The sequence below is a fragment of the Meriones unguiculatus genome, chromosome 7 (genome assembly GCF_030254825.1).
Source record: "Meriones unguiculatus strain TT.TT164.6M chromosome 7, Bangor_MerUng_6.1, whole genome shotgun sequence".
Lineage (NCBI taxonomy): Eukaryota > Metazoa > Chordata > Mammalia > Rodentia > Muridae > Meriones > Meriones unguiculatus.
This window is the reverse complement of record NC_083355.1, coordinates 42669686-42682889: the sequence shown is the minus strand read 5'-3', so window position 1 is coordinate 42682889 and position 13204 is coordinate 42669686. Positions and strand designations below refer to the sequence as shown.

At 56.9% G+C, this 13204-nt stretch overlaps 1 protein-coding gene across 3 annotated transcripts in view; it reads left to right on the top strand.

Annotated features, from left to right (window-relative positions):
* Nucleotides 1–13204, top strand: part of Git1 (GIT ArfGAP 1) — a 14486-nt gene extending 1282 nt beyond the window's left edge. Inside the window, exons 2-21 of one of the 3 annotated variants that reach the window (XM_021652686.2) lie at nt 4504–4637; nt 5036–5148; nt 5258–5363; nt 5798–6015; nt 6106–6200; nt 6541–6583; nt 8118–8144; nt 8320–8368; nt 8669–8741; nt 9228–9325; nt 9671–9782; nt 9890–10020; nt 10175–10327; nt 10460–10675; nt 10756–10809; nt 10940–11026; nt 11119–11192; nt 11320–11502; nt 11623–11686; nt 11829–13204. In XM_021652686.2, the coding sequence (XP_021508361.1) occupies nt 4504–4637; nt 5036–5148; nt 5258–5363; nt 5798–6015; nt 6106–6200; nt 6541–6583; nt 8118–8144; nt 8320–8368; nt 8669–8741; nt 9228–9325; nt 9671–9782; nt 9890–10020; nt 10175–10327; nt 10460–10675; nt 10756–10809; nt 10940–11026; nt 11119–11192; nt 11320–11502; nt 11623–11686; nt 11829–12041 (2243 nt within the window). In that variant the 3' untranslated portion in view covers nt 12042–13204. Of the gene's footprint in view, nt 1–4503; nt 4638–5035; nt 5149–5257; nt 5364–5797; nt 6016–6105; nt 6201–6540; nt 6584–8117; nt 8145–8319; nt 8369–8668; nt 8742–9227; nt 9326–9670; nt 9783–9889; nt 10021–10174; nt 10328–10444; nt 10676–10755; nt 10810–10939; nt 11027–11118; nt 11193–11319; nt 11503–11622; nt 11687–11828 lie in introns of all 3 variants that reach the window. The other 2 variants (XM_021652685.2, XM_021652687.2) reach the window with 2 other exon arrangements.

The window sequence follows — 13204 nt, the reverse complement described above, 5'->3', positions numbered from 1 at the left end:
CTGGAGGACTGTAGATGTGATTTGAGTGAGAGTGTAGGGTGCTGATTTGAGGGCCCATAACTTGCAGTCACCCCTTAGAAATCCCAGGATCTGAGAGTAGGAGCCCAAGAGGTGATGGTCCTGTAGTTCCTGTGACCTAACCTGGAGTCTTGGGAGTTGTGCATAGCTGGCAGGGGTGTGAGCATGGAGGTGACTGACCCTTAGACCTCCTTAGGGCATGCCGTGTTTTGGAGGGCCCTGGAGGATCCGTTTACAGAGGGATGTCCTTACCCCTAGTTAACTGGAAAAGATGACTTTCTTCCCCTGGCCATAGGTTTGCCTGGAATGGAAGAACTAAGCATCTCTCCAGGCTGTTCTGTGCCTCTGTGGGATTAGCCCAGGGGCCCAAGCAGTACTGTCAGGGGCGCTTGGGGACTGGTATTGCCTTTGTTTCCAGCTTACCCTGTGACACTTTGCTCACTCTGTGCCTCGGTTTCCTCAACTGTAAAGCAACGAAGGTGGAATGGAAATAGATTTTGAGAGCCCTCCCATTTCCCAGTCTGCATTCCTGCTTCTGGGGCAGAGGCCTGAAAGATAGCATCAGCAAAGCCTTTCTCTTCTGTATTGTCTGTGGCTGTCTGGCCGAAGCCTCTGGACACCCAGTGGGTGCTGGGAGGAACAGGGTGTGTTAGATGTTAGGCTGCTGAGCTCATAGCCCCCGTCCTCATGTGACAGGGGCAGGCCTGCCCAAGGACTCTTTTCCTTCCCCCAATCCAGAATGTGAACCTCCAAGCAGAGGGGCAGAACGGTGGCAGTCTTCCCATTATCCCACCTTAGCACCTCGAGTGTAATGATTGGCACGTGGCGGCCCCTCCCCAGGTTCAAGTGTTGCTCTTTGTCAGGACTTCCCTACACCACACTGGCTCTGGCAGACAGCAGCGCTCTAGGTCTGGACTTATCGCATCCTGGACAAGAGAGCACGAGTGTGCCCAGCATTCTCGAATGCCACATATGTGATCCCTCTGTGATACATGTATGTGCAATACAGCCGGTAGGTGCGTGTGTCCCAGTGTTGCTCTAGCCCAGAATCACAGAGCACTGTGACAGAACTGTGCTGTTGGCTGGCTATGGTGGCGCAGCACGTCAGAGGCAGATGCAGGCAGATCTCCGGGCCAGCTGGGGCTACGTAGTGAGCTCATGGATGGGATCATGGCCCTCTTGTAGTTTATTAACTTGCAGAGTGATGGAGGCAGGAGGGGCACAACCTGTGCTCAGAGACAGGTGTGAATGTGTTGCAAGGTATCTGGACACAGCATGGCCACTGTGGCCGCTCCTGCCTTTTACCAGGCTCCAGGCTCCGTCCCCTGCCAGCATTGGGAATCTGAGAGCAGGTGCACTGGAGAACCTTGACTGTTCATTTTCTTTGCCTCTGCCCGCTCTACCTCAGTACCTTGGTCCCAAGAGTTCTGGCCTGGCTCGCAGGCTCACTTCTCAGCCCACGCCTTTACGTCAGCCTTGCACTTATAGACCGGGGTAAAGACCTCCAGATTCCCAGCCTGTAAGTGACCAGAGCTGACCATCCGCTGGGGAGTATGCTGCAGGGCAACATCACAGACTCATCTGTCAAGCTGGGTTTGGTGGCTCACGCCTGTGACCCTAACACTCAGGGAGGCAGAGGCAGGTGGAACTCTGAGTTCAAAGCCAGCCTGCTCTACAGAGCAAGTCCAGGACAGCCAAGGCCACACAGCAAAACAGAGAATCACTGTTTTGGATAAACCAAAAGAGCACCACCACCACCCCAAAAAAACAGACCCATTTGTTCTCTTCCAAGGGTTAGGACAAATGATAGTCTTTTGCTTCTTTGTGTGTGTGTGTGTCAAGACAGGGTTTCTCTGTGGAATCCTGTCCTGAAACTTGCCCTGTAGACCAGCTGGCCTCAGAGAGATCCACCTGCCTCTGCCTCCAGAGTGCTGGGATTAAAGGTGTGTGCTACTATGCCTGGCTTTTGTTTCTTTTTTTTTTTTTTTTTTTTTTTTTTTGGTAAAACTTTTTCTTTCTTCTTTTTTCTCTTTCCTTTTCTTTCTCTTCTTTCTTTTTCTTTTTTCTTTTTTCTTTTTGAGACAGGGTCTCCCTATATAGGCCAGCCCAAACTTACAGAGATCCACTTGCCTTTGCCTCCCTAGTGCTTGATTTAAAGGCATGTGCCACCAAGTCTGGCTGTCCTGTGGGTTTCATGGCTACCACTCTTCTCAATGTATAGAGCGTTTCCATAGCTCTGCACAGCTTCCACCTCTGACCACACCCCCAACAGTAACCACCGCTCTGACCTCTGTCCCCTTGGATTCCTCTTACCTGCTTTCAGCATAGCTTGTTTTTCCTCTGATCTTCCAAGGGCTTGGCCCTTAGCTTAGAGCAGGAGAAGCCTGAATCTGGGTTTACATGCGGACCTGCTGGCCCTAGAAGCCACTGGTGGCTTTTGGTGGTGGCATGCATTTACGTTAGAGGACTTAGATGATCTGCGGTGACATCAGTTACCCTATTCTGATATCCCTTCTGACTCCTGGCCACACATATTAACCCTTACCTGCCTGTGGAGCAGCTAGAGGAAGACAGCAACTCCTCTAACCCAACATTTCCCCACCCTTCTGTCCAAGTTTGTCAGGAGCTTTTTAGGAAACCCTTCCTGGCCCTTCCACTTCAGAACTGGCGGAGGTGGGGTTTGGAACTCTGGCCCAGCCAAGGTCATTTGGTCCCAGAGTGCAGGTAGAATTGTTAGGATGGACAATTGTTAGAATTGTTAGTGTATCTATGTCATCCAGAGCTGAGCTTGCACCAGTGTGGCCCAGACCAACAGTGTCCCCTGCCCACACTTCCAGTTTGAGGTCACAGCAGAGGAAAGGAGGACCCTTCTCCACCAGGGAGAAGATGCCACAAAAGCCTGTGAGCTTGAGGCCCAGGGACCACTGGCCCTGGATATTGAGCAGGCCTAGCTTCTCTACAAGGGCCACAGGCCTGGGACTGCCCGCTTCTGATCCTGACCTGGGCGTCTCCCCACTCACAGGAAACCCTACCTCTTCAACAAGAGGAATTTAGGCTGCATCATTTCCCGCTTCCTGCCTGGGCTGTAGGAGGTGACTGGCAGGCAGACCCCCTGACCCAGTGGTGGTTGGGAGTGGGGGAAGGGAGTTTTCCAAGCCTTGATGGGGCGGAGGGGGGGTGGTTGGTGGTTCTCATTGTTTGGGTAAAACCGACACAGAAGTACTCTAGGGCTCCCCCTCTTGGCAGAGGTGTCTGATCCCTTCCCCGGGTCTTAAAATCAGGCCCTCTGAAGGCGTGTGCTGGCCACTGTACATCCCTCATTGCCTTGTTTTGAGAGGTCCCAAAAGAAGCCTGGACCAAGGACAGCTTTCCAACATGGGCAGGACTTCCCCCTGACTCAGTCATGATTCTGAGAGCTTTGGCAGAGACACTGGCTCAAGGGCCCTAGAATCGCCTTCTGGTTGGAGGAGATCACCTTCATCCCAAGCCTGTCCAACTCCTATCCTGAGTTCTAATAAGGCAAGGCAGAGCACCAGCCCCCCCCCCCAACAAGGTTTCCTGAGCCTGGGGGCCTGGGCAGAGCAAAGTGTTCTGGGAGAGCCGCTCCCCGCCCCCACTCTGGACAGCACACAATGGCCGCTTTCTCCCCCATGACCTTTCCTTTCTGTAGCCTGAGCTGTGTGCAGTTGTCTCCTCCCCTGCTCCAGAGGGGCTTGGGCTGGTGGCATCTCTACCACCCAGCAGCTCCTCCCCATTCCTGTTTCCCAAGTTCCTTTCTCCCCCAGGACTGGAGAACGGCTCCCCAGACTGGTCCTGAGGTTGCAGGGGCAGAGGGCAGTGCATTTAGGCTGGCCTGCTCTCTGACATTGAAGTGCCTGGCTCTGCATCTGGCAGTTCTCCTTATGAGCTGTGTGACCTTGAGCGAGCCCTTTGACCTCCCTGAGCCACTTAATCCTCATCTGTAGAGCAAGAGAGCACTCTTGAAAGGAATCCTAGGCGAGATACTTGGCCAGTAAATAGTGTGTATTCAGCCAAGGTTCGTTCCATTGCCCTGTCTGTCCTGAAGGCTGTAACCCATAGCGATGGTTGGCATGAGGCTGGGGCCTCTCACCTTTGTCAGAGCAGGGGTAGGAACCAGTCTGTCAGGCGGGGTCCAACAGGAGCATACCCAGGACTGTGTGATACATGGCATTAGGGTCCTCTCCCACACGAGGCTCCTGCCTCCCTGTGGAATGGCTGGGCAGCAGTCTTAATCCCTGAGGAGAGGCTGTGAAACTGGTAGTAGTGGCTGGGAGTTAGCTGTACCCACTGAGGAGCCCTGGAGACCATGCATTCCCAGAGGTACAGGGACTTGGAGGTGAAGCCTGGCATCCCGCTTCTAGGCACCCGGGGAGACTGAGTGAGTGTGCCAGGGCAGGGCAGGGGCTCTGGAGGCGGTGCCTTTCGCCTCTGGCCTCAGCTGACTTTCCCTACTCTGCTCCGCAGACCCTGGCTGGGCGTCCATCAGCAGAGGTGTTCTGGTTTGTGACGAGTGCTGCAGTGTGCACCGGAGCCTGGGACGCCACATCTCCATTGTCAAGCACCTTCGTCACAGCGCCTGGCCTCCCACACTGCTACAGGTAGGACCAAAGACTGTCCTTCCCAGCATGCAGTGCCCAGGTGTCCTCGGCCACACACGCACCTGTTCCTAATCCACAGCTCCCAGGACAGCAGCCATCTAACACAGAGTATGACCCTGAGTCTTGCCACCTCGCCCCTCTCCCTATAGTGTCTACTCTTATCTTAGACAGTGAATGTATTGAACAAGTTGCTTAAACTCTCTGAACCTTGGCAAACCCACCAAGGTAAGCCAGCACGAAGTGCTTAACAGGTGTGTGGCCTGGATAGAGGCCAGCCATACCAGGCACATAGTAGGGCCCTTGCTGGGGTTTCCAGCTGCAGCAGGCACTCTGGGATTGTCTGCCCCAGTGCCCAGCATGCAGTGGGCACTCTCTTGCTTGGCATCTCTTCCCCACAGATGGTGCACACGCTTGCCAGCAATGGGGCCAACTCCATCTGGGAGCACTCCCTGCTGGACCCTGCACAAGTGCAGAGTGGCCGGCGCAAAGCCAACCCGCAAGACAAAGTCCAGTGAGTGGAGCTGCAGGGGCGTTGGGCAGGCCATGTGCTGCGGGACAGGGGCGGCGGGACGGGCCTGAAAGGTAGCTTTCCTGAGCTCTGCTCCCACTGCCTCATGCAGCCCCATCAAGTCAGAGTTCATCAGGGCAAAGTACCAGATGCTGGCGTTTGTGCACAAGCTTCCCTGCCGTGATGACGATGGGGTCACCGCCAAAGACCTCAGCAAGGTGTGAGGGGCCCCTCTTTCCACACCCATGACACCCCCAGTTCTAGGTCCCAGAGACAGCCTAGGGCTAGGGAAAACAGGAAGTGCAGATACCCCGGGGGCTGTGTCACGCTGCAGGTGGCTAAGATGCCTCCTCTCCCAAGGAGACACATAAGGCCTCCTGTGTGCTACATGAAAGCTGGGAAAACTGGGGATCCTTGTCTCACTCGATAGAGCCTTCACTTCCTCAGTAGAACAGGAGAGTACCTGCTCCAGGCGGAGCCCGTGGAGGAGAGGGACGGTAGCACTGTTGTTAATTGGCCTGCCTGACATGGCCCAGCTTTGGCGAGGCCCCCTGGCGCTGGTGGGAGCCCCAGGCACAGCCAGGTGTGTGGGGAGGTTCCTGGGCGCACACGTGTCCACTCGCCCTCGCTCATTGCACACTGCACCTCGCAGCAACTACACTCGAGTGTGCGGACAGGCAACTTGGAGACATGTCTGCGTCTGCTCTCCCTGGGTGCCCAGGCCAACTTCTTTCATCCAGAGAAGGGCACCACACCTCTGCACGTGGCTGCCAAGGCAGGGCAGACACTGCAGGCTGAGCTGCTGGTAGTGTACGGGGCTGACCCCGGCTCCCCCGACGTCAATGGCCGCACACCCATCGACTATGCCAGGTGAGAACCAGCTAAAGGGGGAGGCTCGGGGAGGGGACGGGGCGGGTTCGGGGCTGCTGCTGGAGGGCTGAGCCATGTCCCTCCCCACAGGCAGGCGGGGCACCACGAACTGGCAGAAAGGCTAGTGGAGTGCCAGTATGAGCTCACTGACCGGTTGGCCTTCTACCTCTGTGGACGCAAGCCTGGTGAGCAGAGAATGAGCTGGTCCTGACTAGGCCAGGCAGGTGGGACCCAGACACACCCAGCAGCAGGTGCCATAGTGACAAAGCCAGCTGGGGAACTGTGTTGCTAGGCAACTGGCTCCTGTGAAATTGCTGCAGGCTCTGGGTTGCTGCAAGTATGTTGGGGCCAAGGAGTGGGGGTGGGCCTGACTTCCAGCCAGCTTCCAATGCTCCTGGGGTATCCTGCCCTCCCCCATTTCCTCTGACACTTCCAAGTGTCGAGCCCTGCTAGTGGCAGTGAGGTGGGCTCCTGGATGCTAGCGCCACCTGGCATCAGTGACTTGGCATTTTTATTTTTGTTCAGATCACAAGAATGGGCATTACATCATCCCACAGATGGCTGACAGGTGAGTGCCTACCTGGTGCCCCTTTCCAGCTATTAGACGTCAAGGTGGCTTAACCCAGGGCCCTACCTCTTTCCAGGCTTTAGAGGCCTGGCACCCCACTATGCCTGTGGTGACAAGCAACACAGGAATTGACAGCCTAGCCCCCAGCTGCTGTAGATCGAGGCAGGTGAGAAATGTCAGTTCAGCACACACAGTGCGTGTGAGCCTTGTGGTTGTTAAGATCTGGGGGGGTTAGTTACAGGAAGGGCCCAGTTGGTCTGACCATTGTGTTCAGACCTGTGGTGTGGCCTTTGGGAACCGGCTGGCTTTAGGACTACTGGCCCAGCCTCTAGTGTGTCCCTACTAGGCAGGAATCCCAGACAGGGCAGTAATGATGAATTTCTGCCTCTGATCTCAGAGGCCTCAAGATACCCAGGCTGTGGAAGATACCCCCAGCCACTCACTCCGTTTACAGGACAGGAGTTGGTGCCACCTAGTGGTCCTCAGAGGACTAGAACTTCATGCCAGGCATGGCCCCTGGCCTTAGGAGAGGTTTTCCATCACAGCCTATGCAGACAGGTGGGGCAGTCAGGCTGTGCAGTTCAGAGCCCTGAACCCAGAACTCTGCTGTTCTGAGACCCCGAAATTCAACTCTACCTCTCTAATCTGGTCTGCCTGGTAGTGTGTATATGCCTATTTGTGTGTGTGTGTGTGTGTGTGTGTGTGTGTGTGTGTGTGTGAAAGTATAGTCAAAGCACACACATGGACGCAGACTCAGTGGTTTTAACTTAGCACCTTCTCAGCCAGCTGCTGCACGAGGGACACTGAGGCAATGCATTCAGAGGTGGGGACCGCAGGCAGCTGTGGGCACAGCAGAGTGTGAGGGGATGGGACTAGCAAGAGCCAGGGGAAACCACCCTGCGGGGAAGCTCGGCAAGAACGCAGCCGTCCTGACGGCGGAGTGCCCGGCGTGGCTGTGATTTCTGACCGTATGCTATGAAGAAGCGTGCTATCGGGCTGTGTTCTTTGTGCATGCTACTGTTGAGCTGTTTTAAGGCAGAGAGTAGAGCCAGGAGTTAGCACTCTGGCCACTGGATGAGAAAGGGGTTTTAGAGGCAAGCCTGGATGTAGAGATAGATTTCTTTTATATATATATAATTTATTTAATTTTATGTGTATTAAAGATATGAGATCCCTTGGAACTAGAGTTACAGACAGTTGTGAGCTGCCATGTGGGTGCTGGGAATTGAACCCGGGTCCTTTGGAAGAGCAGATGGTGCTCTTAACCACTGAGCCATCTCTCTAGCCACCTAGAGATAGATTCCTAAAAGCCCAGACCAGAAGAAACGAGGGCAGAACTGGGGGTTGTGGATCTGAGAAAGAGGCAGACCTTGGTGGACAGAGGAACCAGCTGGGGAGCCCAGGGTGCCTTGCATGCTCCATGTTGGGCGTGTGTGGAGATGTGTCCGAGCTTGACATGTGAGGGCGAGTGCCGCCTGCTCCTGGATAATTGCTGCTCTGTCCTGTTCTTCCCTCTGCTGCCTTCCTGGATTAGATCTCGGCAGAAGTGCATGTCTCAGAGGTACCTGCACCTGCTGGCTGCCAGGCTGTGATGCTTGGGAAGGGGGTTGGAGGGAGGCTTGGTGTGTGGCTTCAGGGTCTCATCTCCCTGAGCTCCCTGCATGCTTGGGAGGCAGTCAGCAGGGGCCAGGCCATCTCTGACAGCTGGCCTCTCCTTCTCCCTTCTTTGTTCACAGCCTGGATCTATCTGAATTGGCCAAAGCTGCCAAGAAGAAGCTGCAAGGAGTGAGTCTGCCTCTATAAGCTAGAAGAGTGGCCCTCTCCAGCCTTGCCCGCCGCCGCCTCCCTCCCACCACCTCCCCCCATCACCTCCCCAGGCCCTTGTCCTTGATCCTGGTTCTGCCCTCCAAGTGTTGTATCCAGAGCCTCATCTCTGAGAGGAGATGGCCTGGACTCCTTTTCTTCCATGCGTATAAACCACCATCCACCCCTCAGTTCTAAGACAGGCTTAGTGGGTGACCCAGGGATCATGAGGCTTGCCCAAATCACACATCCTGACTGACCTGGGTCCCTCTCTGCCTCTAGCTCAGCAACCGGCTTTTTGAAGAACTTGCCATGGACGTGTATGATGAGGTGGATCGGAGAGAAAACGACGCTGGTGAGTGCCAAGGGTCCTATTACAAAGAGGAAGAGACCCGTCCTTCAGGGGCTGAGGCCGCTGTGAGGCCTGCTGGGCTAGGTCCCTGCCGTCCCCCGCTGGGCAGTGCTGAGCTGTAGGCAGCCAGCTGCCTCCCTGCTCACCAGGCGCTAAAGCTCTTGCTCTGGCTACCTCCCACTTTGGCTGTCTCCCCAGCCCTGCTCCACCCACTCCCAACCCCCACCCCCACATCACTCCCTCCTGGACACAGCCAGATTCCACCCCAAACTCTGGGTCTGGCCTTGTGAGCGCTGCCTTGTTCTGTTGGTCAGTGGGCGGACTTCACTGGGCCTGCCCAGCTTTTGTGTTCAGGAGACCCCTGCTTCCTGCAACACTGGCTCAGTGGGAATAGGGAGGGCCTGGGAGGGGATCTCTCTCAGTGTTTCTCCACCTCTTCTCTGAGGCCCCGTCACAATGGGTGATCTGCTCCGTGCCCCTCCCCCACAGTGTGGCTGGCCACCCAAAACCACAGCACCCTGGTGACAGAGCGCAGCGCTGTGCCCTTCCTGCCAGTCAACCCTGAGTACTCAGCCACTCGGAATCAGGTGAGTGGGGATAGGCGGGAGGCCTGGCTATCTTTTTTTTTTTTTTTTTTTTTTTTTTTTCCTCTTTTTCTGGGAGCCCTGCCCTTCCTTAGTTGGAGGTGGGCTGGCACCCAGGCCAGGTCTCCTGAGGGTTAGACTAGGAATAGATGAAGCTATTCTCTAGCACTGGTGGGTGCTCAGCCTTTCTTCTGAGGGCTCTCCTGGGTGCCTTCAGCCTTTGCTGCTCACTGCTAACCACCTAGATGATGCTGAGCTGGGATGTTTGTAGCCGTGAATAGATGGGGCGGCAGGGTCCTGTTACTAAGAGTGGCCCCTCATGCTGGCCTTGCCCTCTCTGCCTTGCAGGGACGACAGAAGTTGGCCCGTTTTAATGCCCGGGAGTTTGCAACCTTGATCATCGACATTCTCAGTGAGGCCAAGCGGAGGCAGCAGGGCAAGAGTCTCAGCAGCCCCACAGGTGGGCAGGCCAAGGCGTGTTCCAAGCCCGGGTGTCACCTTTGCCCGGGATCTTGATAAGCGCTCTGTGTGGCTTAAAGCCTCAAGTGACAGACATTGTGTCTTTAGAAAACCTGGAGCTGCCTGCACGGACCAGTGACCTGGACGACCAGCATGACTATGATAGCGTGGCTTCCGATGAGGACACTGACCAGGAGCCTTTGCCCAGCACGGGTGCCACACGGAACAACCGCGCCAGGGTCTGAATACTGTCCCTGCTGTTCCCTTCCACACTCTCCTCTGTCTGTTCTGGCCTTTCTGGACCCAGCTTCATGCTGTATCCAGCCCAGGGTCTTTAAATCAAAGGATCTGGTCAGCCTCTGCCCTGAGACCACCTGGCTTTTGTCTCTGCAGAGCATGGACTCTTCAGACCTGTCTGACGGGGCTGTGACGCTGCAGGAGTACCTGGAGCTAAAGAAGGCGCTGGCCACCTCTGAGGCCAAAGTGCAGCAGCTCATGAAGGTCAACAGCAGCCTGAGCGATGAGCTCCGGAAGCTACAGAGGGAGGTGAGCCCTGGGGCTGAGGGCGTGCAAGAAAACATCCAGGGCTCTGGGAGTCAGGTCCCCCTTTCCAAAGGTGGTACCTGCCTTGACCCAGAGTTGGACACCACTGTGTACACTCAGATCAACAAACTGCAGGCAGAGAACCTGCAGCTCCGGCAGCCAGCAGGGCCAGTGCCTGCACCCTCACTTCCCAGTGATCGGGCAGAACACACAGCCATGGGGCCCGGAGGGAGCACCCACCGCAGGGACCGCCAGGCTTTCTCCATGTATGAGCCGGGCTCCGCCCTGAAGCCCTTTGGAGGCGCACCTGGGGACGAGCTCAGCACGCGGCTCCAGCCTTTCCACAGCACCGTGAGCAGCCCGTGGGCCGTGGGTGGGGAGGTGAGGGTCTCACTGACAGAAGGCTGTCCTGACACTGCTGCCTCCCACAGGAGCTGGAAGATGATGCCATCTACTCAGTGCACATCCCTGCTGGCCATTACCGGGTAAGCAGGACCTGGGGAAGGAGGGTGGCCCTGCCCCAGTGCGCCACCAGCCCCGGCAGCTGTCAGGCTGCGCCGGGACACACACTGGACCACAGCTGGACACTGACTCTGGCCATGCCCTGGCTTTCAGATCCGGAAGGGGGTGTCTGCCTCTTCTGTGCCCTTCACTCCCTCATCCCCACTGCTGTCGTGCTCTCAAGAAGGAAGTCGCCATGCGGTAATTTCCATCCCAGTGCCCGGGGGCAGTGTGTGGGCTGGTGCAGGTCCAGGAATGTGTGCTCACCCCCCACCCTTCCCTACACCCTCCAGAGCAAGCTTTCACGCCATGGCAGTGGTGCAGACAGTGACTATGAGAACACGCAGAGTGGGGACCCTCTGCTTGGGTGAGACACCTGTGGTTCCCCCCAGCCCTGCCAGCACCTGGAGGGAGGTGGTGAGGCCCTAGCCAGACAGTGCAGGCAAGCCGTCAGCAGCTGAAATGGCTTCTTTTCTCTCCCCACGCGGGCTTAGGCTTGAAGGGAAGCGCTTCCTAGAGCTGGGCAAGGAGGATGAGCTGCACCCTGAGCTGGAGAGCCTGGATGGAGACTTAGACCCTGGGCTCCCCAGCACTGAAGATGTCATCCTAAAGACAGAGCAGGTCACCAAGAACATCCAGGAACTATTGCGGGCAGCCCAGGAGTTCAAGCATGACAGGTAGGGTGAGCACAGGCTCCTGCTAACCTCTTGGTCCTGGGGTGGAAGGGACACCTGCTGGGATCCTCTTGACTGGGACGCTAAGAAATCTCTCATCCAACTCCTCCTCTCCCCTGACAGCTTTGTGCCCTGTTCGGAAAAGATCCATTTGGCTGTGACTGAGATGGCCTCTCTCTTCCCAAAGGTACAGGGGCCACAGATGCAGAGGTGGGTGGGACAGGCGCAGGCGCCCCGGCTGCTGCCTGGGTAGAGGTGAGCACCCTGAGCCTCAGTCAGAAATCAGGCGTAAAGTCCAGGGCTCAGCCTCTCCTTGCTCCTCCCTGCAGAGGCCAGCCCTGGAGCCTGTGCGCAGTTCACTGCGGCTGCTCAACGCCAGCGCCTACCGGCTGCAGAGTGAATGCCGGAAGACTGTGCCTCCAGAGCCCGGTGCCCCGGTGGACTTCCAGCTGCTGACTCAGCAAGTGATCCAGTGCGCCTATGACATTGCCAAGGCTGCCAAGCAGCTGGTCACCATCACCACCCGAGAGAAGAAACAGTGACCACTTTCCCTGCCCTCACCCACACCCGGGGACCTCACTGGCCATGGGAGCTGGGCCACTCCAGACACTAACCCACCCCCAACAAGAGCCACTGGCACAAGTGCCCTTAGTGCCGCCATTTTCTCCTCTGGCATCCAGGTGCCCTGGTGCCCACCCCCTCAAGCCCCAAGGATGGGAATGTGAGATGTCAGGGGCTTTTGTCCCCGACACTCCACACCCCTCCCCCTGTACATAGCATCCCTGCCCTGCTAATGTGCAGGAGCCTCAAGGACTCCCTCCCGGCCCCTCACCCTGCCTTCCAGGGCACCCTCAGCAATGGGTGGGACAGGGACACTCCAGACGGGGCAGTTCCTCCTACTGCACCCTATCCCCATGAGCCAGTCTAGCCCTAGGGGGGCTGAGCAGGGGCATCCCCCTCCTTTGTACATTATCTCTGGATGTCTCTGCCCTGTAGCCATCAGCCCCCCCTTGCTGCTCTTTCATGCCAAATGGCCCCTGCCTAGAGCACAGGCCCCAACTTGTGTGCCAGGGTCCCCAGCAGCAAACACTGGAAAGCCTCCCTACCCTTTAATTTTAACTTTGTGGTAACTGGGTGTCCCCGTGTGCCTGCGACTGAGTTTGTGAGCGGCAGTGCCGTTCCGGAGACCTGGCCGACCTGGGGCTTTGAGGGGCAAGGGGACTGGAGTAGTGGGACCAGCGTTGGGGTCAGCTTCCCTCTCCCTGCTCCGGGACGGAGGTTGTCAGGTTCACCAGCTGTGGCCCGGTTGCTGCCCCTGCCTATAAACTTAAAAGGAAAACCACTTCCCTCCATCTCGCCCCGTCCCCTGTGGGAAGTGTGCTGGCCAGGCAGAGGACAGAGCACCTGAGCCTGGGGCTGGCTCCCCAGGGTCCCCAACTCAGCTGGTGGCTATGGAACTGAGCCCCTCCCCCTCGCCTCTGCAAGGCCAGCACCCACATCACTACCTGCACCTACACTACAGTGACCCGACCCCTGGAGGCCTGGGGATCTGGCTGCCGCTGGGAAGGCTGGCAAGGCACTGACAGCACCCACCAGCTCTCCTCCCAACCACCTTGCCTCGGTGGCCCAGCCCTACCTGTGGTGGTGGGTGGCTGTCAAGACGTGTGTCATGTACATTTGTATCAAAAATAAATAAGTGACCATG